At 36.0% G+C, this 24,632-nt stretch overlaps 1 protein-coding gene across 4 annotated transcripts in view; it reads right to left on the bottom strand.

The window, feature by feature from the left end:
* EMSY (EMSY transcriptional repressor, BRCA2 interacting) overlaps nt 1-24,632 on the bottom strand; it is an 89,234-nt gene that overhangs the window by 15,259 nt on the left and 49,343 nt on the right. For all 4 annotated transcript variants that reach the window (XM_044919218.1, XM_021704634.2, XM_021704635.2 and 1 more), the window contains 6 exons: nt 20,989-21,138; nt 17,978-18,148; nt 12,550-12,686; nt 9,975-10,148; nt 8,083-8,281; nt 1,480-1,644 (listed from right to left, as the gene is read on the bottom strand). In XM_044919218.1, the coding sequence (XP_044775153.1) occupies nt 1,480-1,644; nt 8,083-8,281; nt 9,975-10,148; nt 12,550-12,686; nt 17,978-18,148; nt 20,989-21,138 (996 nt within the window). The remainder of the gene's footprint in view (nt 1-1,479; nt 1,645-8,082; nt 8,282-9,974; nt 10,149-12,549; nt 12,687-17,977; nt 18,149-20,988; nt 21,139-24,632) is intronic.

The raw sequence follows: 24,632 nt of genomic DNA, 5'->3' as shown, positions 1-24,632 counted from the left end.
AATTCCCCCCTACTATGACTAGGCCAAACAATCTGTTTCCCTTGTACACACTCCTCTTAGAACATTTCCTTTACCCTTCTTCAAGGTAGTCCCTGGTATCCTCGAGTTCAACCTGAAAACAAAGGGTGAATAAGCAGTATACACCATGATTTGCTCTAGGGCATATCTACCCAGAAGAGTACAATACAATACAATGACCGGTTTAATTTGATCTGTTAAAAATTCAAGATAATCTCCAAAGAAATCTACCAAGTCTTCAACAACTCTTAAAGAATAAAAAATTTCAGTGTTAGGAAAAAACAACCTCTCTGTTCTACAAAAATGTTTTATGGAATCGTCTGGAAACAAGAATGGGTTCCATGGATAAATATACTTTCTATCTTATCATTTTTCTAAAAAATCTGCTCATTCGGTTTCCACCCTCTATAGGACATTAATGGAAATGGCTGAGTATGTCAAAGACAAGGAGCTGAGGAAGTGCCTAAGGCCAAAAACGACACCAATAGAAAGATTAACCGAAGATATTAAGTGCTAGTATTCTTTGGCTAGAGTAAAGTGGATGTTACAACAAATAGTTACCAGTAATTACGTCCACTGAAAGATCATTCAGATCATTCCTACGAAGTACAATATGACAAAATCAAGCTAATCATTTAAACAAAGAAAGCAAAACAAAACCAAAATAATATCACAGTCACCCCACAAGTAAAGAGGACACTGAATTAGGTAGGAATCAAAAGACATGGAGTCTCACTCTGCCACTAGCCAATTGGGTAAACTCTCTGGATCTCAGTTTATTTATGCATAAAATGAAAGGGCTGGATGAGATCATTGCTAAGGTCCCTTACGTACCCTAACGATCTTTGACTTATTGTGTAACACGAAAGTCAGTATAACTGACACAGGTTTTGCCTAGAGTTTACTGAAGATATTTAAGCAACCAGAAATACTGACAGGATCTTGTTAAATGAGGATGGCTTTGCATGGAAGCTCAAGTGGTTAAATTATACAATGAAATATAAAGAAAAAACAAATGAGAATGCTAGCAAGGGCCATTAATGGTGTTTCATGTCCACAAAACTGCCCACCAATATCAAGGAGGATGGCAGGGGCCCTGCAATCTGCCTCCTACTATTCTTACATACAATTAGCAGCTATACTGCATCTATCCTTGTGCCTAGAAATGATAGAAACTACTGCCTTCTGGGTGACACGAGGCTACAGGATTGCCCTTTTAAGCAGGAGACAGAAAAGAAAGAGTTCTGTCCTTTTTTCTCCCTGACTAGTCTATCCTTCAGTACTCTTGGGCACATCTTATTGAACTGACAAGTAAACAGACTGCGGCAACGATTATAGACCAGTCCAGAGGGGGGAAATGTGCTCAAATAATAACAAAGAAAATATAACAGTGGTAGTATTTTAGCACAACCCATCTCTAGAGAAAACATGCTTCATTCAATTGAGCATGTGAATTCATACCTGTTGTCTGTTGGAGTTCTAATAGAGCTTTGATTGTTGAAGTAGCTGATTGTGATTCACTGGATACATCCTGATAAATTATGGTGGGGCTAGTCTCCATTGCAATCTCATGTTCTGACCAATCCTGACGCCGGGAAGCAATTACATGAACTACAGGCTGGGAATCTGTTTTATATTAGTTAAAAAAAAAAACCCTATAAACAAAGTTTCTCTTAAAAAAAAAAACAATTTGTTTTTTTTTTTTTAATCTTTGTATTTACTGTAAACTTCATGCTTTTATCTCCCCAAGAAGACCGTAAGCCCCCAGAGGGCATAATATCTTTTGTGTCTGTATTTACTTACTCATTCACTCGTATACACTGATTCAACAAACTAGGCACCTATATGCAGGAGTCTATATTGGCATTGAGGATATAAAGGAGCTTACGGAATAACAAAGGATGCTCAAGAAGCACACAATCTGGTTGGGGAGACAGACATGTAAAAAGACAAATTACAATTCAATGTGATAACTGCTATAATAAATAGGGGTGCATTTGTGTAAGTAGATGCATGCTTGTGTATAATAAGAACAAAATGCTGTAGGAAGTCTTTTTTTCCCCAATGCACCTGAAAATGTGTTCTGTATTACAACCTGAGCATCTAGTCAACACTTACTGGATGGCTGAAATACTGAAAAGAAATCCTGTCCACCAACAACAAGATTGGACAGATGATCTAGAAAGCAGGATGATAAAACAGGACATATATAACATTTGGAGTTCAAAGTCTTAGGTTGCAGCCCCAGCTCTATCAATTACTTGCAAGTTGAGTCTTTGAGTTTTAGTGTCATTATTTCTAAAATGACAATGATAAAATTACCTCTCTACCTCACAGATTTCTGAGGATATAATGAAATAATATACATAAGAGAGCTCCATAAACTATGAAGGACAGCAGAAATGTTATTGTTGTTGTGTCCTAAAAGTTCTTGATTCTGAGACTCTTCATTAGTTTCAAAATGAATTACAGCCCTAAATCAAGGCTAATTATATTTATGCTATGAAGTTAGGCATGTAAATACTAAATGTGCATCAAAACAAGTAACAAATTTTTGAGTTTTCCATCTACAGAATAGGCAGGTTGGACTAGACTACTGTTAAGTTCCTAAACTCCTTTGTCAGGATACCACACAGGACAAAAATTATGTTGGATCCCCACTCGCAAGTTTCAATTACAATGGAGGAGAGACAAAATAAACATACATATAACTTTGTGTTCTTGGGTAAAATCAAATGACTAGGGCAAACAAGACAAATACATGGAAATAAAAAGACTGCTTTGATTTGGATTAGTCAGTGAAAGCATTACAGAAGAATGAAAGAATTCATGTAGCCCCCCAAAAAACAAGAATAAATTCAACATAAGTTCAACCTTCTTTGAACCTTATATTTTTGAAAACCACAAAGTTGTCCAAAAAGGTTGGGGAGGTGAAATGACTCTTTAAAACAAACAAAAAAACAGCCTTGCCAAAGAAAACACAACTGATATACAACAGAATTCTACATTATTGTATATTCCATATACAATGGAATTTTTAAATTACCATTAACAAACTGTATCCCCCGTTCCCCAAACACTGGGTAGAATATATGCCACACCAGGGATGTATAATTTCCATTAAACTTCTCCCCAAATTCTAGAAGATTGTGGGACACTATACTGCAATACCAAATGTCATGTGATGCATATTACAGTTATTCTTTACTTGTTATAAGCAGACAAATAGAACTTATACTTAAGAAAACTAATTTTATTAGGAAATAATTTTTTTTTTTTTAAAGATTTTATTTATTTATTTGAGAGAGAGAATGAGATAGAGAGAGAGCATGAGAGCGAGCGGGGAGGGTCAGAGAGAGAAGCAGACTCCCCGCTGAGCGGGGAGCCCGACGTGGGACTCGATCCCGGGACTCCAGGATCATGACCTGAGCCGAAGGCAGTCGCTTAACCAACTGAGCCACCCAGGCGCCCAGGAAATAATTATTTTTATAAAACCTAAGTTCTCACATTTAAGAAACTCCCCCGGTGATGTAAGTACCCTTTTGGGTAGGTGAGAGGACCCACAGGCAAAGAATGACTGCAACCCAATTCTGTAATATTCACTGAATATCCAGAAGAAAACAAGGATTGCATTTGCAGAGAGATGAGGTAGAAAGAGACTAAAAGAAGAAAACAAATTTCCACATGGGAGCACCTATCAGACATCAACCCAAATAACATCATCCTGTAGGGGCTAGAGATTCTTCACTCTTTCTGCCCATACTCAGAGAGTGGCTGCTCATCACACGGTATCACTGCAGCAACCCCAAGTGCTGTGACAAAGAATGAGAGTGTGAACCTACATGCAAAAACCAATCCTTGAGTGAGTTTCCTCTTTACTTTGGCTTTTATGCTTAAACCAAATAAACCTATCGCCTATTAAGTCTGATACTGAGGTCAGGATGCAACGACTAAGACATCAGGAGCTTGATCTCACAGTACCATTTGATTATGAAGTGTATATGCCTCTAGACTTCCCCCATCTGTCTTGAGGATGGTGGCCTTCTAACCCTCAGATATCTTTCCCCACAGGTCACTTAACAAATATTTACTGGACGTCTACTACACGTTTGGTACCAGAAATACACACTGTACTGTTATAAGCAAAGGCAGATCAGGCATCTCTATGGAAGAATGTCTCCTGTGACTTTACCATAAAAGGGCCATATCACACTTTCATAGTACAGTTAAGACCTCTCAGCTAGCAGGGATCTAAAAGTTCATTTAATGCTATCACCAATCCTATGCTAAAATCTTCACAATATCCCCACCAATCCACGAACTGCAACACCAGAGAACTCACTACTTTGTAAGATAGTTTCCTTCCATTTCTGCAGTTATGACAATTAGAAAATTTTCTTATATGGAACGGAAACAGGGCTTCCTGTGACTTCTACCCAATGGTTCTAGTTTCCATCCACATTTCCACAAAGACTCACTCTTTTCCCTCTTCCATGTCACAGTCCTCAAGAAAACTGACAGCTCCCAATGTCCCCAACCCAATCCTCATCTTCTCTTCTCCATAAAAAATGTCCTGTTTCCACCAACCCTCTCTCACATAAAATGACTCCTAGATGCCTTACTCATCTAAACCACCCCTTCTAAACTAAACCCAAGATGTCTATGTCCCTTCTATGATGTAATATGTATGTGCCCTCTGAAGTATTTTCATAAAGTCCAAGGCCTTCATGGTATTTAACTGCCTAGACAGCATCACTCAAAATATTTCAAAGAACATTAGTTCCTCAAGATGTTCTGCAAAAGAAAGGTTCTATGGTCAAAAAAGTTGGGGAGCATTTTACATTACATACTCCACTCTTCACCTTTCACAATATATGTTAACACATAATAGCTCTGAAAAGTTCTGCAATAAGTATGTTTTGCTTAACCTGGATTCATTCCCCACCCTCACTATGATCTACCAAAATCATAAAGCTTCTGGAAAAATCATCCCAGAAACCAATTTGTGGCCTCCTTAAAGCAATGTCTTTACAGGATGCATTTTTGTATCGAGGCATACCTTGTTCCATCTTAAATCCCTACCCCTGGTTTTGTCTCCTTGCTCTCTTCCATTTCACTTCACATAATCTTATATTCTACCTAATCCACCTTAAACCTACTGGAAATAAACTAAATATAAATAAAGAAATCCTTAATATTTCTCTCTTTTTTAAAAATCTTGGGGTGCCTGGCTGGCTCAGTTGGTGGAGCATGTGACTCTTGATCTTAGGGTTGTGAGTTTGAGCCCCATGTTGGGTGTAGAGATTACTTAAAAATAAAATCTTAAAAAAAAATCACAGAGTTCTTTTTAACTCTTCTTGAAAGTTTTCTGTAAGTTTGAAATTACATTAAAAGAAAAAGTTACCAAAGGTGGGGGAGGGGCAAAAACTACAAAAGAAATATAAAGGAAAAATGAACTGCTATGTAGTGCTTACATTCCCAATAGGTATGACCCTCATATACTTTGAAAGCCAGCATGATCTTAGATTGACCAAAATCTTTATCCCTTTCTCTTTAAATCACAGCATATATATCACCAGTCATTGTGAGAATGCACTAAGGAGCTATATAAAGATATGGGGGGAGGGGGAAAAATGCAGATTATAGAAACTGGCTTTATAATCTAGATATACATATTCTGAATTGTTATCTTTTTCTGTATTACAGAATATCTTTTTTTTTTTTTAAGATTTTATTTATTTATTTGACAGAGAGAGAGAGACACAGCGAGAGAGGGAACACAAGCAGGGGGAGTGGGAGAGGGAGAAGCAGGCTTCCTGCCGAGCAGGGAGCCCGATGCGGGGCTCTATCCCAGGACCCTGGGACCATGACCTGAGCCAAAGGCAGATGCTTAACGACTGAGCCACCCAGGCACCCCTGTATTACAGGATATTTTTAAAATAAATCATATGTAATGATACAGGACAAATAAATAAAAATAGATGAAGCCATGTATAATAAGAGATTGAAAAGCAGAAAACCTTCCACTCAATCACTTCCAAAAATAGCCAAACTTTTGTCCCATTCTTAGAATGAATACTTAAGACTGCCTAATGAAATGGCATGTTTGGGAAGTAATGATTGGCTTATAGCTCCCTTAGGAAAAGACCAGCAATTTCAAAAGATAACCTGAGATTATGGATATAAAAACATACACTATTCATGTCTCCCTTTTAGCATCAACTCATAAGCTAAACATTTTACCCATCCTCTATAAAAATATTTCTCAAGGGCAAAAATGGCATGTATTATTCAAGGAACCAGAGACTTAAAAATAAAAGAGGAAAATGCAGCTGATGTGCTGAAGTGAGAATGGAATCTTTAGGTATCAAATCATTAAGAAATAAAGATCATATGAAATAGAGAATAAGCATCACTCCACTGTAAAGTACAAAGACTGATTCATAATCAGTACAGAATGATAAACTGAATCTTCTCAGTAAACTGATCCAGAAAATATTACTATCATTGATAATATGCTGAAGAAAACTACACATTCTCTAAAATGAGTGTCATATTGTTTGTTAAAATCAACATTTTGGGGACACCTGAGTGGCTCAGTCAGTCGGGCATCTGCCTTCAGCTCGGGTCATGATCCCAGGGTCGTGGGATCGAGTCCCGCGTCGGGCTCCTTGCTCAGTGGGGAGCCTGCTTCTCCCTGTGCCTCTGCCTGCCACTCCCCCTGCTTGTGCTTGCTCTCTGTCTCTGACAAATAAATAAATAAAATCTTAAAAAAAAAAAATCAACATTTTTATTTACTTTTAATTGATAAGTTTTCAAAGACCACTTCAAATGCTATCTCCTTCATGAAGCTTTCTTATTCTCTCCTCACTGGAGTGTGAATTTTTAGCCTTTGGCATTTTTGTTTGTTACTAATAAACTTATTATACTCATACTGAAGTTGTACATGTATTTTTTAATCCCCTACTCTAGATTTTTACAAGAACTATATTTTACTCAACATTCATAGGGCCTACCTAGCACAATACTTAATATATAGTATAAATAAATAACTGTCAAATTCAATTAATGGGCTATTCGGCAATTTGAACCATATAAGCAATCTGAACTTCCCACTAATCTGGAAAGACTCTGTTAAACAGTTAGAATAATAAAAGTGCACCAGATGAAGAATCTGTATTAGAAAAGTGAAGACGCTCAGAAAGCACTCCAGAGAAAATAATGGGGAGGTGAGGAGAGGGAATGGAGTGGGTGAGGAATGATTAGGGGAAGATAAACAGCTTTGCTTATTAGATGCATCAGAGCATATAAGCAAGCATAGGCATAAATATACCTCCCATGTGACGATAAGGGCGGTCAAGGTAACTGACAGACATGAGTACTAGATTTGTAGGTCTCAAAGCTTATGATCAAGAATTTATTTCAAGAGACTTCCTAGACGAACAACACAATTAAAACAGCACTAAGGATAAAGAGCTTCCCTACTATGGAGTCTGGCTTCATAGTTCCTTCCTTATAATTAGGACAATCATATAATATCATCTAAATTGGGATACCTTTGAGATGAGAGTGAAAAGGAATGCTATTAATAATTATGCTAGAACAGACACAAACCAGGACTTGTCCTCTGCAAACTGCAATGTTTGGTCACTCTACTTATAGCCCACATATGGCCCACCTCTGGCCACCCTGATTCTTTCTCAAGGTTCAAAAGTAACCATTCAAAAGATACATTCACTCTGTTGCCCACTTCTCCTACTTACCCAAAAGGAAACAAGAAGAACCACAGCACTATTCAAGTTTGGTAATCCCTACCTGCCAAAATCATCATCTATAGTTTACCAATTATTTGATGAACATATGCCATGCAGGAAAGAATGGTAAAGTCTTATTAAAAACAAAACTTCAGCTCACCGATTACATATCAAACAAAGGAAAATAAAATCAAAAGAATCGACAAATCAAAGCATACATGTTTGTTTGAAACCCCTAGGTTCAACTATTTTGGAACTAGGGCACTATGTCAGAAGTAATTACATAAGTCAGAAGTAAAATGGATCTTACCTTGGGAACTTTGGGAGGACTCTGTAGAAGAGGAACTACTATCGGTATAACTCTGTGGGTCTTCTTTTCCCTCTTGAATAGATGAATTACCAGCTTCTGCCACCCTAGATGCTTGCTGTAATGTTTCTGTGACCAGCTGCCTTGTTTGTTCACTAACAACTGTGGCTTGAAATGTCACTGGTTTGGGTTTAATAAGAACCTAGAAGAAAATCAGAAATATACCCAGTTTAAATTTTAGAGCACTATTTAAAATGCTAAACTTCTAGTCATGAATATCATCTTCCTGACATGGGAAGCTGCATTCTGTACATTTCTTATGCTTTGGGCACAACATTGTTCATTAAAGACTAATTCAATCTATGAACAAATCAGAATCAAGCAACATACAACATTTTAAGTGGTATGTGCCAGACTGCAACAGCCATAATTTTGACAAGAGGCTCTCCCCATTTTTTCTTGCCTATAATGACTTCAGAAGTCATTTTACAAGCTGTAGGCTATATAGTAGAATGACAGCCACACGCTATGGACTGCAGAACAGAAAGACACAAGAAGCCTGGATTCCCAATGCCACAAGAATAGTCCAGAATTTCCTCCCTCTGAACATTCATTAACATAATAAACTTATAAAAATAATTAACTTATTATTATTAACATAATAAAAATAAAACCCTAATTTTTGTAAGCCACTGTTCTTCAGGTTTCTTTTCATTAGCAACCAAATGAAATTCCTAATTGAGACACCTGTACAAAGTAAACATGGTTGGGACCTAAGTCATTTTGAAAAATCCCCAGAGAAACACTGACTTAGACAACTGTTATTAGAAGCAATATGAAACATGTGGTAGATCAACTCCTGGCAAAGGTCAAAACCACACACATTAAAATAAGTGAAATGGGAGAAAGATTTCAAACTGAACCATTCCACTTCAAGATTTGAACTCTAGGAGTTGACTTCAATTGGGTGCCTAGAATATAAAAATGTTAACTGCCCACATTTAGTTTTTATTTCTCCCGTATTTAAGATTCAAAACCTTTTCAGACTCTATTAAATCACCCATTTCCAAGAGTTCAAGAATGAAAACATGGGTTACACTATGATGAAGATGATGGAGCAAAGGAGAATTGTTACCAGTTGAAACTTAAAGGCAATTTGGACTTATTTCTAATCACAAAACTTATTTGTTTGATGTGTAAACTATTTCGCTATGATTCTGTGGGAACTGATTCTAAAGGCAAATTATTAAAGGTAAATTAAAACCTTTTACAAGAATTCTAGGATAACATTTCTGAACCAAAGCTGACATTATTTCCTTTGATATTCTCACAAAAACAGTTAAAGTAGGTACTTTATAAAATAAATAGTAGTCTAGCAACATAAGATTAAATCCTGGGCCTCAATTTTCTAGGCAAATTTCCAGAAAAATTCCCTTATCTTCTATTGCTTGAAAATGAACAAATATCTAGCTTCTCCATCATTTAGGTTTCAAGTAAAACAAATTTTTTTAAGTATATAAAGTGCTTTCAAAGGCCGTATTAGCTTATAAAAAATACTTTTTTCTGAGAGATTCTAAATAACTACCACTCTCCCTCAAGCATCTACTTCCCAAGTAACAATATATGCCTTCAGCAAATTTTATTCCAAGGGTTTGTTTCCCCAATCTTTGCTCATGACATGGTGCAAATATTTAGGTATCAAAAAAAAAAAAAAAAAAGTACTGAAGAGAGAAACACAGGTTTTGAAAACAGATGATTATGCACATTTGGTCATAACTTTTAACAATCTGATTTTTTTAAAGATTACTGATCTTCTCATTCAAATTTCCAACGTGGAATTTTAGGAATTTGAAATATACCAGAGCCAAGAAAAACCACTATATCTTATAGCATACCTGTGTTTTCCCTTGCTGCCCATAAACAATTTTTGTTGGGATGATTTTAGCTGCTGGCTGAACTGTGGAACCTATTCCTTTTGGTTGAGTTACAATCATTTTGGTGATGGGTCTTGTAGCAGTGATAATAGCTGGCTTTGCTCCTGTTGGCACCGTCTGAATAGTCTTTTCTCCCTAAATTAAAGTCAGTGAATATATGAGGTTTATATGTATTTCAATGCCAAAAACTGAAAAATCACAGCGAGGTTTTACAAGGATGATGGGGAAAGGACTGTAAATTAAATAGCAAAGTACAAGGTTTCCAGGTGATCAAAAATCCTAGACTTAGTTGAGGTAGTCCTAAAAGTCATCTGCCCAACGTTCTGTCCAAAGAAGGCATTATTTCCTGACAAGTGAATTTAAAAAATTATCTCACATAAGAATATTTACTACACCGTCACATTCATAGAATACATACATTAAAATAGTCAGGAAATTATAAAAGAATATATACTAAAATGTTAACAATAGCTATCTCAAAAGAGTGGGGATTATAGGTCTCCCCCCAACATTACCTTTATTTTCTAATTTACCCAAAATAGAGATTTATGTAATAAAAAATTACTGTGCATTATACCAATAGCTAAATGTACACACATAAACTAAGCTCCCCAAATACAAAATTATAAGGACATACAGCAATGTCTATGCGAAAATGCATGGGCAAGAGATGAAATCAGCAGGTATTAACTAACGTTCTGAGGTTATATGGGAAAATACAAAAAACAAACAGGGCATTTCCCACATTTTATTATTAGTATGTTACTAATATCACTTTAGTTTATTAACTAGATAGCTTAAGCTCATTAACTTTTCAACATTTTTATACTTTTGTCTGCTTTATTCTCAAGTACCTTCTGTCATTTATAGTCAATACTTGAGCTTACTTAAATTCAGAAACAGTGATTTTACTAAATTATTAATTTTTAAAAGTTAAAATCCATAAAACTGAAAAGAAAAATTTTCACCTTATTAGCTTTTAACTATTAGTCATCATCATCTAAATGTGTGGCTATCCAAACTTAGCAGACAGTAAAAACAAAGCACCCAGGTGAGCTGGCAGAAGGTAATCACTCTATGAATTTAGAGCTAAACAGGTTACAAAAATCCCAAGTTTAACTATTTGCTGTAAGGGAGACTGTTATCTAAGGGAGATATGAAGTGTCTGTCACTCATGTTATTACTTATTTTAATACAAACACACCCTTCACAGCAGCAGCTTTGGAAGGAGCTCTAGCTCATTTGCCAAGAGCCACTAGTTTGCAAATAGGCATGCGTATCTATCAAATAGCTTAATGGGCCCTGTCCAAGTATAATGACCCATTCAAAGCCTATCAAAACCAAATAGCAGGCTATTTTTTGAAGAAGCTCTTCTGATGTATGTGTGTAGACATGCCCAGGTAACCAAGCTGTTGAGTACAGATGCATATACATATGTGTAGTCTTATGCTCTGATCTGCTTGTTTTACTAGTACTTCCTGAGTCCAATTATTGCTGTTAGATATACCTAGCAGCTAGGATTCACACACGACTCTTCAATGTATGTGACCACAGGACTCTGGGTACATGGCATCCCCTCTTACATATCAAATTCTATGAAACTATAAACCAGACTGTAAAAGCATTCTGAAAAGTGGAATTCTAATCCCAGGCTTTATTTTGGCTTACCATGTGAACTCAGGCTATGTTTTCCTACATGATGAAAAGATCTAATGCCAACATTATGAAGACTGAGATACCTAGGAAGCTACTAGAGATCTACTACAATGAAGTACGGCATTTTTTTTCTAGCAAAGTAGGGACATTACCAAGCCTAAATAGTTAAGTACCAAGAGTAACAACAATAAGAGAAAAACTACTTATTGAGGACTTCCTATGCGTCAGACGCTATTTTAAGCACTTTTAAAACAGCTACCAGTTACTGAACAAACTCACTGGTAAAGATCACCATCCCCAACTTATAAATGAGGAAATTAAGGATGACGGAAGTTGAGTAAATTTGCCAAGGTCAAACAACTATGATACTAAGAGACAAAACCCAGGTATGTCTAACTCCAAACCTCTACACGACTGCCTTTACAACTATCAATGAAGCGGTTGATTTTTTTTTTTTTTACTAGCTCAAAGAGGTAAAAATGAAAGTAAATCCCCATCAATTAATTTTCTTCATCCCAAATATTTCTCTTTGCCCAACCTAGGCCAATACTAGCCTCGTGTCTACTGGCCAGAGGCAGGAATGAAACTGTCCTCTAACAGAGGTCCCACTGCAGTTAAGCCAGTGGAATCCTCCATCTGGACTGAGCTAAGCATCTAAATCATGGTCATAAGCAACTTAGCTATGAGCAACATGTTTTAGAAATTACTGTGAAAAATGGCATCAGTTGGTGGTGTTTTAACAGTTATTACATCACAGTAGCAGTAAATCAAACCATACAGGCCATTGTGGGGCTCTGAAGTCCTTAGGCAAATATTTGTATAGCTGGTCTTTAAAATCCTCAGTGGATTCGCTGAATCTGCATTATAAGCTCTTACTTACTCCAGCATTTAGCAATGTTGTGACAACGTTTTTGCCCGGGAGGCCTTGAATGGTCGTTCCTTTTCCTGTTGTCTTTTGCACAACAATCACATTGGGCTTGGAAGTCATTGGGATTGTAGTGATTTTGGTAGTCGTTCCTTAGAGAAGGGGGGAGAAAAGGAGGCCTGAGTTAAGAAGTGATATTTGGTTATTTCTGTTTATGCTGTATATAATTAATACATGTAGTTAATGTCATCCCGAGATGACATGAAGGTTGTCATAAGGATGAAAATGAAGGCTTGGAACAGTAAGTAGAAGTTGTCCTAGAATGAGAGAATATTAAGAATTGACTTTTACAGCAGTCATCTTCTTGGAATTTGAAAACTTGCACACCAAAATCAGAATCTAAAAATATCACAATCAGTTTCCCCATCAATATTCCTCCCCTGACTAGTTAATTGAAACAAATAAAAATCTGCATTCCACAACAAATGCTTCCCCAAACCCAGTATTATATTTATTTGACGAGTGTGGTGGGAAAATTCTTCAAAAAAGAACATTAAAAAGAGGTAAATACTTATCAAAATTGACATAACATTAGACTCTAGAGAAAATTTATGAAAATAAGCCATTTATGTTCATGTGATTAAAAAAAACAAACACCCATAGACCAAGGCACAGATTAAACACATGCTCTTGTAATCTGCAGCACTCTGAAGAGTCTGAGGATGAAACTCCAATTTATATATTTATATAAATAAATTTATATTTTCAATAATTAAGATCTACTCGGTAGATCTACATCTGCTGATCCAAACACACTATCGTGTTCTCTTCTCCACATCCTTCCACAACCTGCTTCTCTTATACCTATCAAATTTGTACCCTATATTCTTTTGACTGTCGCAGTTGGAAATCCTAGTGCAAGTCTTGCCTTGTGAAAGCCCCTTGAGCTCCAAAGGATCTTTTTGCATCCCTAATTCCTCAGTGCTTAGCACATACTGTACGGCAATTACTCAGTAATAGTTGTTCAATGAATATGTGAACAAACTCAATTTGTCACCAACATATGTCTTCTTTCAAAATGTTATCAATGTCAACTCAATAGATAGACCCTCATCTCTTTTGCCTTCCCATATTTTCTCCCTATTTCAAGTTTCTCTATCATACAAATAGCTCTCATGCTCCCGTTATATCAAACATCTTTTAAAAACCAGTTTGACCCAGAAAGTGAAATTGGTCAAAAACCTTTCCAGGGTAACTGGTTGACTCAGTTGATAGAGCATGTGACCCTTGGGGTTGTAAATTTGAGCCCTATTCTGGATGTAGAGATTACTTTAAAATAAAACAAAAAAAACCCCTTCCTAATCCCTATTTTATCTAGATAGTTCTAACTTTCCCTCTTAGGTGTCACAATCCTACATGACCTGACCCTTAATCTACCAATTTGATCTTATTTGTTCCTATTCCATAATATACACAACAAACTCTAATAATAAGTAATAACTCTAATAATAAGTAATAAGTCTAATAAATAACTTCTTCTAATAAGTAACTTCTTCACTATGGCTTCCTATTATCTGTCACATAGAGCCCAAATTCCTCTTAGGTTTCCAGGTTCTGCCAGACTTTAATTTTCAGGATTATCCAATATATACCTCTTCTTCAGTGTGTTGGTTTCCACAGTGGTCCTTGAGCATATGGGCCCCAATGCTACTTCTATGCCTGTGATTTCCTCTGCCCATGAAAACAGGCAAGTCATACATTTCTTCTCTAGACTTGCATATCATTTATCAAATTTAGACTAAGCACAGAACAGGTACTCATTTAAAAACATGACCAATTAATATGTTCCCAAGAAGAAAAATTAAACAAAATTTTATTCTTTTCTACTAGAGAAACAGCATTCCCTACTAGAGTTTTAGAAGTAAGGTTACACTAAGAATAAGAATATTCTATGGGTCCCTGGGTGGCTCAGTTGGTTAAGCGACTGCCTTTGGCTCAGGTCATGATCCTGGAGTCCTGGGATCGAGTCCCACATCGGGCTCCCAGCTCAGCGGGGAGCCTGCTTCTCCCTCTGACCCTCTCCCTTCTCATGCTGTTTCTCTCTTGCTTGCTCTCTAATAAATAAATAAAATCTTTAAAAAAAAAAAAAAGAATAAGAATATTCTAGTCAATTTTTGGCAATCTTATTACATTATATATCTTTATACTTGCCATCATCTAATGTCTTGTCAGTCCAAGGTAACACAGGTTACATAAAAATGCACTTTTATCCACACCAGCTCCACAAATGTTTTTCCCTTTATCTGTAGTTTTTGAATAGTAAGCTGTGAAGAGCCACAAAGACCACACTGCCCATTATTCATATGTATCAACTTCAACTATTAATTAACTTTAATCCCTCATACATGATTGATTACGATGACTCCTTCAATAATACAGGCTCACTAAATACTTGGTTAATATAAGTGTTTTTAGAAAGTAAGCATTAAGGGGCGCCTGGGTGGCTCAGTCGTTAAGCGTCTGCCTTCGGCTCAGGTCATGATCCCGGGGTCCTGGGATCCAGCCCCGCATAGGGCTCCTTGCTCAGCAGGAAGCCTGCTTCTCCCTCTCCCACTCCCCCTGCTTGTGTTCCCTCTCTCGCTGTGTCTCTCTGTCAAATAAATAAATAAATAAAATCTTTAAAAAAAAAAAGTAAGCATTAAAAATTATCTCAAGGAAATGTTAACTAAGTTTTAACCAAAGTACAAATGTGTCTGATAGGCTCTCTCTATATACACATATAAGTAAATATCTGATTCTAAGGAGTTAAATAACTGCAAAAATAGTCATGCCTTCCATTTAGTTGCTTATTCTAATGAAAAGAAAAAGTTGACCTTTCTAAAAAGCACTTTGGAAGCATGACTTTGCTTTCTAGAGAAAAGGAAGTAAGAACTTCACATAATAATTTGTGTATAATGGGGTGCCTGAGTGGCTCAGTCAGTTAAGTGGCTGCCTTTGGCTCAGGTCATGATCCTGGAGTCCTGGGATTGAGCCCTGCATCAGGCTCCCTGCTCAGTGGAGAGCCTGCTTCTCCCTCTGCCTGCTGCTCGCCCTGCTTGTGTTCTCTTTCTCTCTCTCTCTCTCTCACTCTCGCTCTAGCTCAATAAATAAAATCTTTAAAAAAATAATTTATGTATAATGATGTTTATCACGGGATTATTTATAATGACAAAAAAAATTGGAAGCAACCTAAAAACATTCAACAACGAGAAAATGGCTAAATTATGGTGCATCATATAAGAAAATATTGTGTAACCATTAAGTGGGGGCAGAGGAGGTGTCAAGATACATTTAAAAGAATAGGAAAATAAGATTATTCTGTGAAAAAAGGGGAAAAGCTGATTATATTAGATCTCAATGTAATTTAAAAAATACACACACATACACTTATAACCAAAAAATTGAACAGAAAAAGAAATGAACAGAAATACATACACTTAAATCTTAACATATTTCTCTGGATGGTAAAAATTATATGTTTTTAATTTTCTTTGTATCTTTCTGTATTTTCCAAATTACCCACAATAAGGGGGAAAGTATCATTTTTCTTTTTAAAGGCTTCTATTCTTACAGCTAGACATCTGGGTATCTTTTAAGAAAAGCATTTTATTTTTGTTCGTGGGATAGGGGAGTCGGGTAGACACAAACTCTAGAATCCAGCATTTAATTATGGATTATCCAAATTCATCCAACTAGGCTTACCAGTTCACTGTGAATAGATAACCAGGGACTGAAAACTGCTAATAAACTAACCTGTAATCCCACTATCACGAAATTAAAAAAACATTATAAAATAAGAAAACTGTCTTTATAAAGAATATTGATATGTAACATAAGGATCAGTTTAGAGCAGTCAGAAATGAGAGATTCCTTAAAATAAAAGTGTCAGTGAAGCAGAAGTAGACACAAAACAAGCTCCATGCAATGAACAGCACTGTTTCAACTTTGTGCCAAGTACATCCTATTGTGCTGGTAAAGGTTAAGAACTCTTCTCATGTATACCCAATATACTTGAAAAAGCAGCTAACCATTGAGTTGTTTTGTATTTACATACAAAGGTGGATAAAATGTATACATGTAGAGGGTATATATCTCTGCTTCTAGGAAAATATGCTTGCTTACTATACTGCTCTAACCCGATACAAAGCAGCTAAATCATAAAGAAGGCCTGAAAACAGTGGCCTCAGGACATCTAGACATTCCTTCAAGCTATAAGGTTATTATGAATTCATATAGAAGTAAAGAAAAACCATTATGGTGATAAAAAGCTACATACCAATGAAGAATGACCACTTTTTGAAAAATGTTTGAGAATGTGCTCTATACCATTAAGATACTGTCAGGTAATAAATCAAAATTTGAGTTTTCACGGAGTTATTTAAAAAATCCTCTTAAAGCTGGAGTATGATGATTCTTTCCTTACTGGTTTCACCCTCCTCAGTTTGGCAAACATTGGATTTTCTCACTTACACTTAAAAATAGAGCCAATATTAGCAGCTTTAAATACAGTGCTTTATGCCAATACCATGCCCTGCTTTGTTTTTTTTATTCCCTGAGTTATCAGCAACATCATATATTGCCAGGAACTTCAATCTCTTCACTTTAAAATGTCAGAACAACTCACCTGGGGCATACAAAATATGGCTAGTCTACAAAAATGGTACACAGTTAAAGTCCACAGGGCTTGCTTGATGAGAAATTATTTACATAATTTTAATTAAAAACCAATAACGAAAACAGATGCTATGTTAACATTCCACTTCGGAGTCCATAGTCCAAATACTGCAGGAATTAATGAGCTGAGAAAAACCAGGTAAAGTCCCAAAATACCAATAAATATTAGCTTTCACGGAGTAAAATATTTCTTAAAAGTAAACAATCAATATAATGGTGAAAAGAAAATAAAGATACTCAAATATTTTTTTTTAATAAGCTAAAGTAACATTAATAAATGAAATTATAAGATATGGTCCCTCAAAGATGAATAAATCCTAGTTCTTTCTTCCTCTATCTAGCTTGTGTGGTCTTAGATAGGTCAATTTCAACTCTCTAAACTTAAATCTGTCTGTACCTGTCAACTGTGGGTGATACCAACTATTCAGATTTATCCATTCTGAAAGGACTGACAAATGGGAGAATACTCAGTAAATGAAAAATCTCTACACAAATATAAATCATAGTAATTCCATTCTGATTAAAAACAACTAATGTTCTATTTTAAAACTTAATGTGTGAAAATTTAATACTAGAAATAAAAAACTAGACTTAATCACTAAATATCAGGACTAAAAACAAAGCTCCAGATTTCTAAGTAGAAAACAGATCTAACAGAATCCTTCAATAGTGAAATGTTTTTTCCTCTTACTGGTTACCTATAGCTTTAACGTATTTCAGATATACCTACCAGAAACTATATTACTGCTAATTATCTTGCCCCCCAAGGTAGCTAATGACTTGGGTACTACTGTGATGATGCTACCACTGGTAGTTTTCACATAGGTTGCAGCTCCAGGGGTTGCAGCCATCCGACCTATGGACGGGCTCACTGTTGGCCGGGTATAGGTTGCCTGTGTGCCTATAAAAAGGGAAAAGCCAAAAGAAAAACTTGTCATTACTTATAGAAGAATGACAATTTATACAGTTTAGCTATAATTCAATGTAATCTACATTGCTTTAACTTGAAAATGGAATTTCAAGGTGTCAAGACATTAAGTAACAATTTATAGACAGTTTTCAACGCACATAGCAAGAACTACAGCCAAGTCAATTTGGATTAATTTTACACATAAAATTTTGTGATGTGTTGCATCAAATTACCAACCTCAAGAAAAAGTATAACTATGTTCCTTTCTTCCACTACCCTTCTTCCACTAGTTCTATGCCAAAAGAAACTTAAATTTAATCATCTTTCCTGCCAGAGCATTTTAGATATTTCTGTTACAGATTTTAAGGTCTCTACATCTGTTTTATGCTGTCACAGTGCCAAACCCAATGTCAGCATTCAGCAAATAAGGCAGTATTGTTTGCTTAAAATTTTAGAAACTTACACTATTTTGTACTCTGCTATTCTCTAAATATATTTCTATCTTTTAAAGAATTATTCCATCATTTTACTAGAGATTAAAGTTGAAGCTGCCAAGAGTTGCCAGGAATATTTCTTTTGGCCGAAAAAGTTCACTATTTACATATTTCCTCAACTCTAACTGACCCCTTAGAAAATTTTTCTTCATGTCTCTCAAAGGATTTTGCACTCTTCCCCACTATTCCAAAGATGTTTTTCTTTTCCCAAACAAGAATTAAAAACTAACCAGATGAGCCTGTTATAGTTTCCTACAAGTCCAGTAACTCAGAAATACTATTCCTACACTAAGAACTATTAGTCTGGGGAAGAAAGAAGAAAGAAGATGACTGATGGTGATGAATCACCTGATGGTGATGATGGTTATAAAATAACATAAGATAATACCTTCTTTGACAGGAAAGCATTTTTTCATAATAATTAGAATGGTCATCGTGATAACCATTTTCAACAACTCCCTCCCTGCAAAAATGCTTTTATCAAGATATTTAAAAATTTTTAAATACAATCACAACCCAAAAAAAGGAGGAGGGGAAGAACATTAAGTAGAATTAATTTAAGTCAGTTACAAACATACATTTGAATCCCCCTCAAAAAATCTAGTGCAAAGGGGGCACCTGGGTGACTGAGATGATTAAACGTCTGCTTGCGGCTAAGGTCATGATCCCAGGGTCCTGGAATTGAGCCCCACATCAGGCTCCTGACTCTGCGGGGAGCCTGCTTGTCCCTCTCCCTCTGCCTCTCCCCCTGCTCATGCTTGCTCTCTCTCTCTCTGTATCTCTGTGTCTCAAATGAATAAATAAAATCTTAAAAAATCTAGTGCAAAGTAAACATGCTACAAACATAATGTGAACCAGCTAAATTTTAACAAAAAATTTTCCACTTAAGCTTTTGTTTTAAAAATAGAAACACCTTTTCTAACAGAGATACACAGGCACAGACAGACACATTATTATTTTTTACTATCTTTCCCTAAGGTAAAGAATCATATATAAATAACACTATTATTTTTGTACCAAATGGAAAAAAGTTTGGGGCGGGGGGGGAGGGGTGGGGAGGGTGGAGTATGATAAGTTTAATGCAAGAACAGCATGTTTTTAAAGCACAGGTTTTGCAGAGACAGCAAGTAGAATGGTGGTTGGCAGGGACTGCGGGAAGGTGGTAATGGAGAGTTATTGTTTAATGTGTAGAGTTTCAGTTTGGGAAGATGAAAAGGTTCTGAAGCCTGATGGTGATGATGGTTATAAAATAACATAAATGCACTGAATGTCAATGAACTATACACTTAAAATGGTAAATTTCATGTTCTATTTTACCACAATTAAAAAGAAAAAAAGAGAGTCAAACAAATGGGGGTTCAAATCCCAGATCTTCCTTTTATTGGCCGCATGACTTTGGGCAAGTTGCTTAACATCAGTCTCTGTTTTGCTGCTAAAAGTGGAGATATTAAAGCCTAAGGAAGATTAAGTGTAATGTCTGTATAGACCTTTACATCCTGGCCAATAAATGATAGCTTTATAAACTTGAGACAGGTATCATTTTACACTATTTACATTCTATCATCTAAGTACTGGCCCTTCTCGAAAAATCTGGTAAGAGTTATACAAATTTAAAATAGTAGTAATAGCTAATTCTTACATTAATTAATAATAATAGCTATTGAGCACTCTGCTGGGGACTGTACATACCTGATTTCCTCTAATACTTATAATAACCTTATGGTACAGGTATTGTTATCCCATTTAAACAGACAAGGGAAAAGACTTACAGGGATTAGTAACCTGCTCAAGGACACAAAGGGTGGTACTATTTAAAATGTTCTACACTGTCACTTCCTTGGGCATAGCCTGGTTGTTCTCATATATGGGCAAAATGGCATCCTGTGCTTCTCTCAGTCTGAGTAATGCTTACTACACCGCAATGTAATACAGACTTTCAACCTCCTAAGAGTGCAATCCTTCTGGGCTGGGAGAGTGTGTTTTTGGTTCCTCAACAAATCCTGACTAAACACCTACTTGCAGACCAGCTCTACATATATATGGTGAATAAAACAAAGACGGTCCCTTATCATGGAGCTTATGGTCTAGTAAGGTGAACTACATTAAATCAACAAACAAGTAGTGAAGAAATTAGAAACTGTAGTTATGTGCTATAAAGTAAAAGAACAGAAGACCATGACTATAATAAAAGAAAGCTAATTTTAGTTGGGGGGGAAAGGCTCTTAAAGAACTGTCTCATTAATCTCTATATCCCCAGTATCAAGCACTATGTTGAAACAAAGAAATTACTCAATGACTATATGATGAATGTATGGACTGATGCTCGAGAAAACTTACCAGTAGGAGTGGTTACCAGTTTAGTTGTCATAATTGCACCATTACTGCTAACCACCATAATAGGGGAATTGCTACTGGTGGGCAGAGTTGCTGTCACTGGTTTGGGTAAGATTTTACTTGGTTGAACTTGTTGTGTGATGATTTTAACACCTTTGAAAGAAGAAAGAGAAATCTCAATACAGATTATTTTGAAAAACATTTTCCTTATACCAACCCAAGAGGGCAGTAGTTACACATATTTGCTCAGTCTTGCCTAAAGAGAAGCCTTTTTCAAAATGATGAAACTCTCAATTTTTATTCCTTAAATTCCTATCTTTCCTGATTCCTCTCATTCAAGAATATAATTAAGATATTACAGAAACTATTAACAATTTCTTTAAAAAAACATTTTTTCCTTTTGTCTATGATCACGTCAAATAAGAGCTTTCAAACCAAATTAGTGTAATGATGTGGATTTTTTTACATTTTTCAAAATTTTTATTTAAATGTTAATTGTTACATTGACTTTCCAAGTGTAAAATATCCATTTAAAAGAAATCTCTCAAAAAATGTAAAATAAAAAATAAAATGAATCTCTCATGCTAACTATAAATTTAAGTACTAGTAATTGTTAACTGAGGAAGGAAATTTTTGGTAACACTTTTCCCCCTGACTAACTTCACTGAAAAAATCCATGGGATGGAGTATATTGTCATAGACAACTAAAAATTATATTACTTTTTAGATAGTGATTTAGGTTGAGATATTAGAAAGCAAATACATCTATTTATTTAACAACGTTAAATAATTTTAAATTTCTTGTAGGCCAACTAGGAAGTTAAAATTATGATCATCACCTAGGCATAACTGGGCAAATTATTATCTCTATAACTCAGTTTTCTCATCCATAAAATAAAGATACTATCAGTATATACATTCTTGGGTTGTTATAAAGATTAAATAAATCAAAACTGTAAAGTACCTAATGCATAGCAAGAATTCAATAAAGTATTATTACTGTAGAGATAAAGAAACTCTGATTATAATAAATCATAACCAGTGAAGTTGTAGGGAAAAAATTTTTTCCAGTATTATCTCATTAGTGAATTACAATAATGCTTAAGACACATAAAAGAAGTACACCTCCCCCAATAACCACAGACAGAAAAAACTTAAAGGAATCATAAGAGATTACTTTGCTCAGTCCTATGCAAATAGACTGAAAATTTAGATCAAATAGATTATTATCTAGAAAAATATTAGTTATCAAAATGGACTTCAGAAAAGACAGGTATCTAATTAGACAAATTTCCTTAAGATAAATTTTAAGGAACTCCTCCCCCTTCATCAATAAATAGCAGGCCCAGATAGTTTCACAGAACAATTCTATAGTCTGTAAAAAGAAGATAATTACAATGTATTTAAAACCATTCCTCTTTAAAGTTCTCATTATCAGAAAAAAAAAAAAATTTGTAACTGTGTGGTGATAAATGTTAACTAAACTTGTTGGGGTGATTATTTCATAATATATACATATATCAATCAAATCATTATGTTATACACCTAAAAATAATACAATGTTATATGTCAATTATATCTCAATTAAAAATGAAAACCATTCAGAGACCAATTTCTGACAAGAGAGCATGAGGAGCTCTGCTAATCTGCTAACCCAATGGAACTAGTAAAATGATAACCAATGAGAAGCTCTGGAAATAGTCCCAAAGACAAATGAAGAAACATCTATTCAAGAGTATGTAGAAAAATCCGGTAAGAAAGGAGAGATCTGTGGTATTTAAACTAAGACCTGTCCCTCCTTACCCACTAAGAGGGAGGGAAAGACTCCTCCCCAGACTGCTGTAGTCAAGAACACAAGGTTTCCTCTTATTCCAGCTCCCTGTTAGAGGGCTTTCTTCTGAGGAGCAGCAGGACTTCAGTTTACCTCATCCTGCCCCCAGGTAGGTATTGCTAAGCCCCAGGCAAGTGATGTCAAGAAGTGTGCATTCCCTTCTTCTGCCAAGCCCCCAACTGATGGAACAAAGGCTATACTTTGGGCACAACGTTACTGAGAAACTGGAGTCCTGATCACCATTGCCCTGGCTTGTGAGGTGGTGGCTCTACCACCAGAAGCAAGCCAAGAGGATGTCAGGCTGTTGCCCACACTCCTACCCTTGCCTTCACTGAGTGCTCAGCTTCTAGAGCAGGAGTGTCATTCAGAGAAGAGCTCCAGAGCTGCCTGAGGGTGAAAACAGATAATAAAATAGATAGTTTGCAATCTCTTCCCAAAGGAACTGGCTTCGTTTGTAATAGAGCATGGAGAAGTTCAAGCTCTCAAGAACAGTTGAGGACGTGATGAAAGGCAACTGGAAGAAGATTTATGGATTTAAGAAAAAACAGTCGGGGCGCCTGGGCAGCTCAGTTGGTTAAGCATCTGCCTTTGGCTCAGGTCATGATCTCAGGATCCTGGGGTTGAGCCCTGAGTCAGGCTCCCTGCTCAGAGGGGAATCTGCTTGTCCCTCTCCCTCTGCCTCTCAACCCTGCTCATGCTCTCTCTCAAATAAATAAAATCTTAAAAACAAACAAACAAAAAACCCCGACATTCAAGACAATAGGCCAGACAGCTTGCAGAAGAGAACTGAGGTATAAGGAAGCTAAGAGGAACCATCTGTGGTCAGAACAAATACACCTCTGAAACAATTCCAACAATTTAGACTAGTTTGTAAAGCAACTTAAGACTCCAAGACACTGTTGAAAACAATAGAGTAGTTTAACAGTTGGGTGTGGTCAGAGAAAGAGCCAGGAGAGAGTCACACTGATTCCACTGTCATCTCAGAACAACTGTAAGCATACCCAGAGCTGTAACTCCCTGAGCAACAGCATCAGAAGCTTACTTCACTAAAATAATTGATCTAGTTACAAAACAACAAATAGTGAAGTAAATAACAAAAAAAATCACAGACTGGGAAGGTACAAGAAGACCAGTATCTAGCTACAATATATAATGCCTAATACCTAAAATATCAAGGGGTGCCTGGCTGGCTTAGTTGTAGAGCATGTGACTGTCAATCTCAGGGTTCTGAGTTCAAGCCCCACGTTGGGCATGGAGTCTACTTTTTCAAAAATAATTAAGTAAACTAAATAAAATATCAATATAAATATCTAAAATGTCCAGTTCCAACAAAATACAAGGAGGCGTACAAAGAAACAGGAAAATATGACCCATACACTGGGAAAAAAAGCAGGCAACAGAAATTCCCTATGAGAGCAAACACATGTCAGATTTAACAACAAAAGACTTCAAAGCAGCCATTATAAATATGTTCACAGAAGTACAGGAAAGCATGATGATAGAAGTAAAAGCGGGTATGATAACAAAGTTGCATCAAATAGAGTATTAATAAAGCAATAGGAATTACAAAAAAAGAACCAAAGGGAAAATTTGGGGTTAAAAAGTATAATAACTGAAATAAAAAATTCGCTAGAGGGGCTCAAGAGTAGATTTGAACTGGCAGGAAAAAATAAAAGAGCAAATGTGAAAATAGAGCAATTAGATTATGCAAGCTGAAAAAAATGTCAGAGAAAAAAGAATGAAGAAAAATGAACAGAACCTCAGAGAAATGTAGAACAGCATCAAGTGCCCCAAACATATATGTAACAGAACTACC

The sequence above is a fragment of the Neomonachus schauinslandi genome, chromosome 11 (genome assembly GCF_002201575.2).
Source record: "Neomonachus schauinslandi chromosome 11, ASM220157v2, whole genome shotgun sequence".
NCBI lineage: Eukaryota > Metazoa > Chordata > Mammalia > Carnivora > Phocidae > Neomonachus > Neomonachus schauinslandi.
The sequence above is the reverse complement of the archived record's forward strand: the minus strand, read 5'-3'. Positions and strand labels throughout refer to the sequence as shown.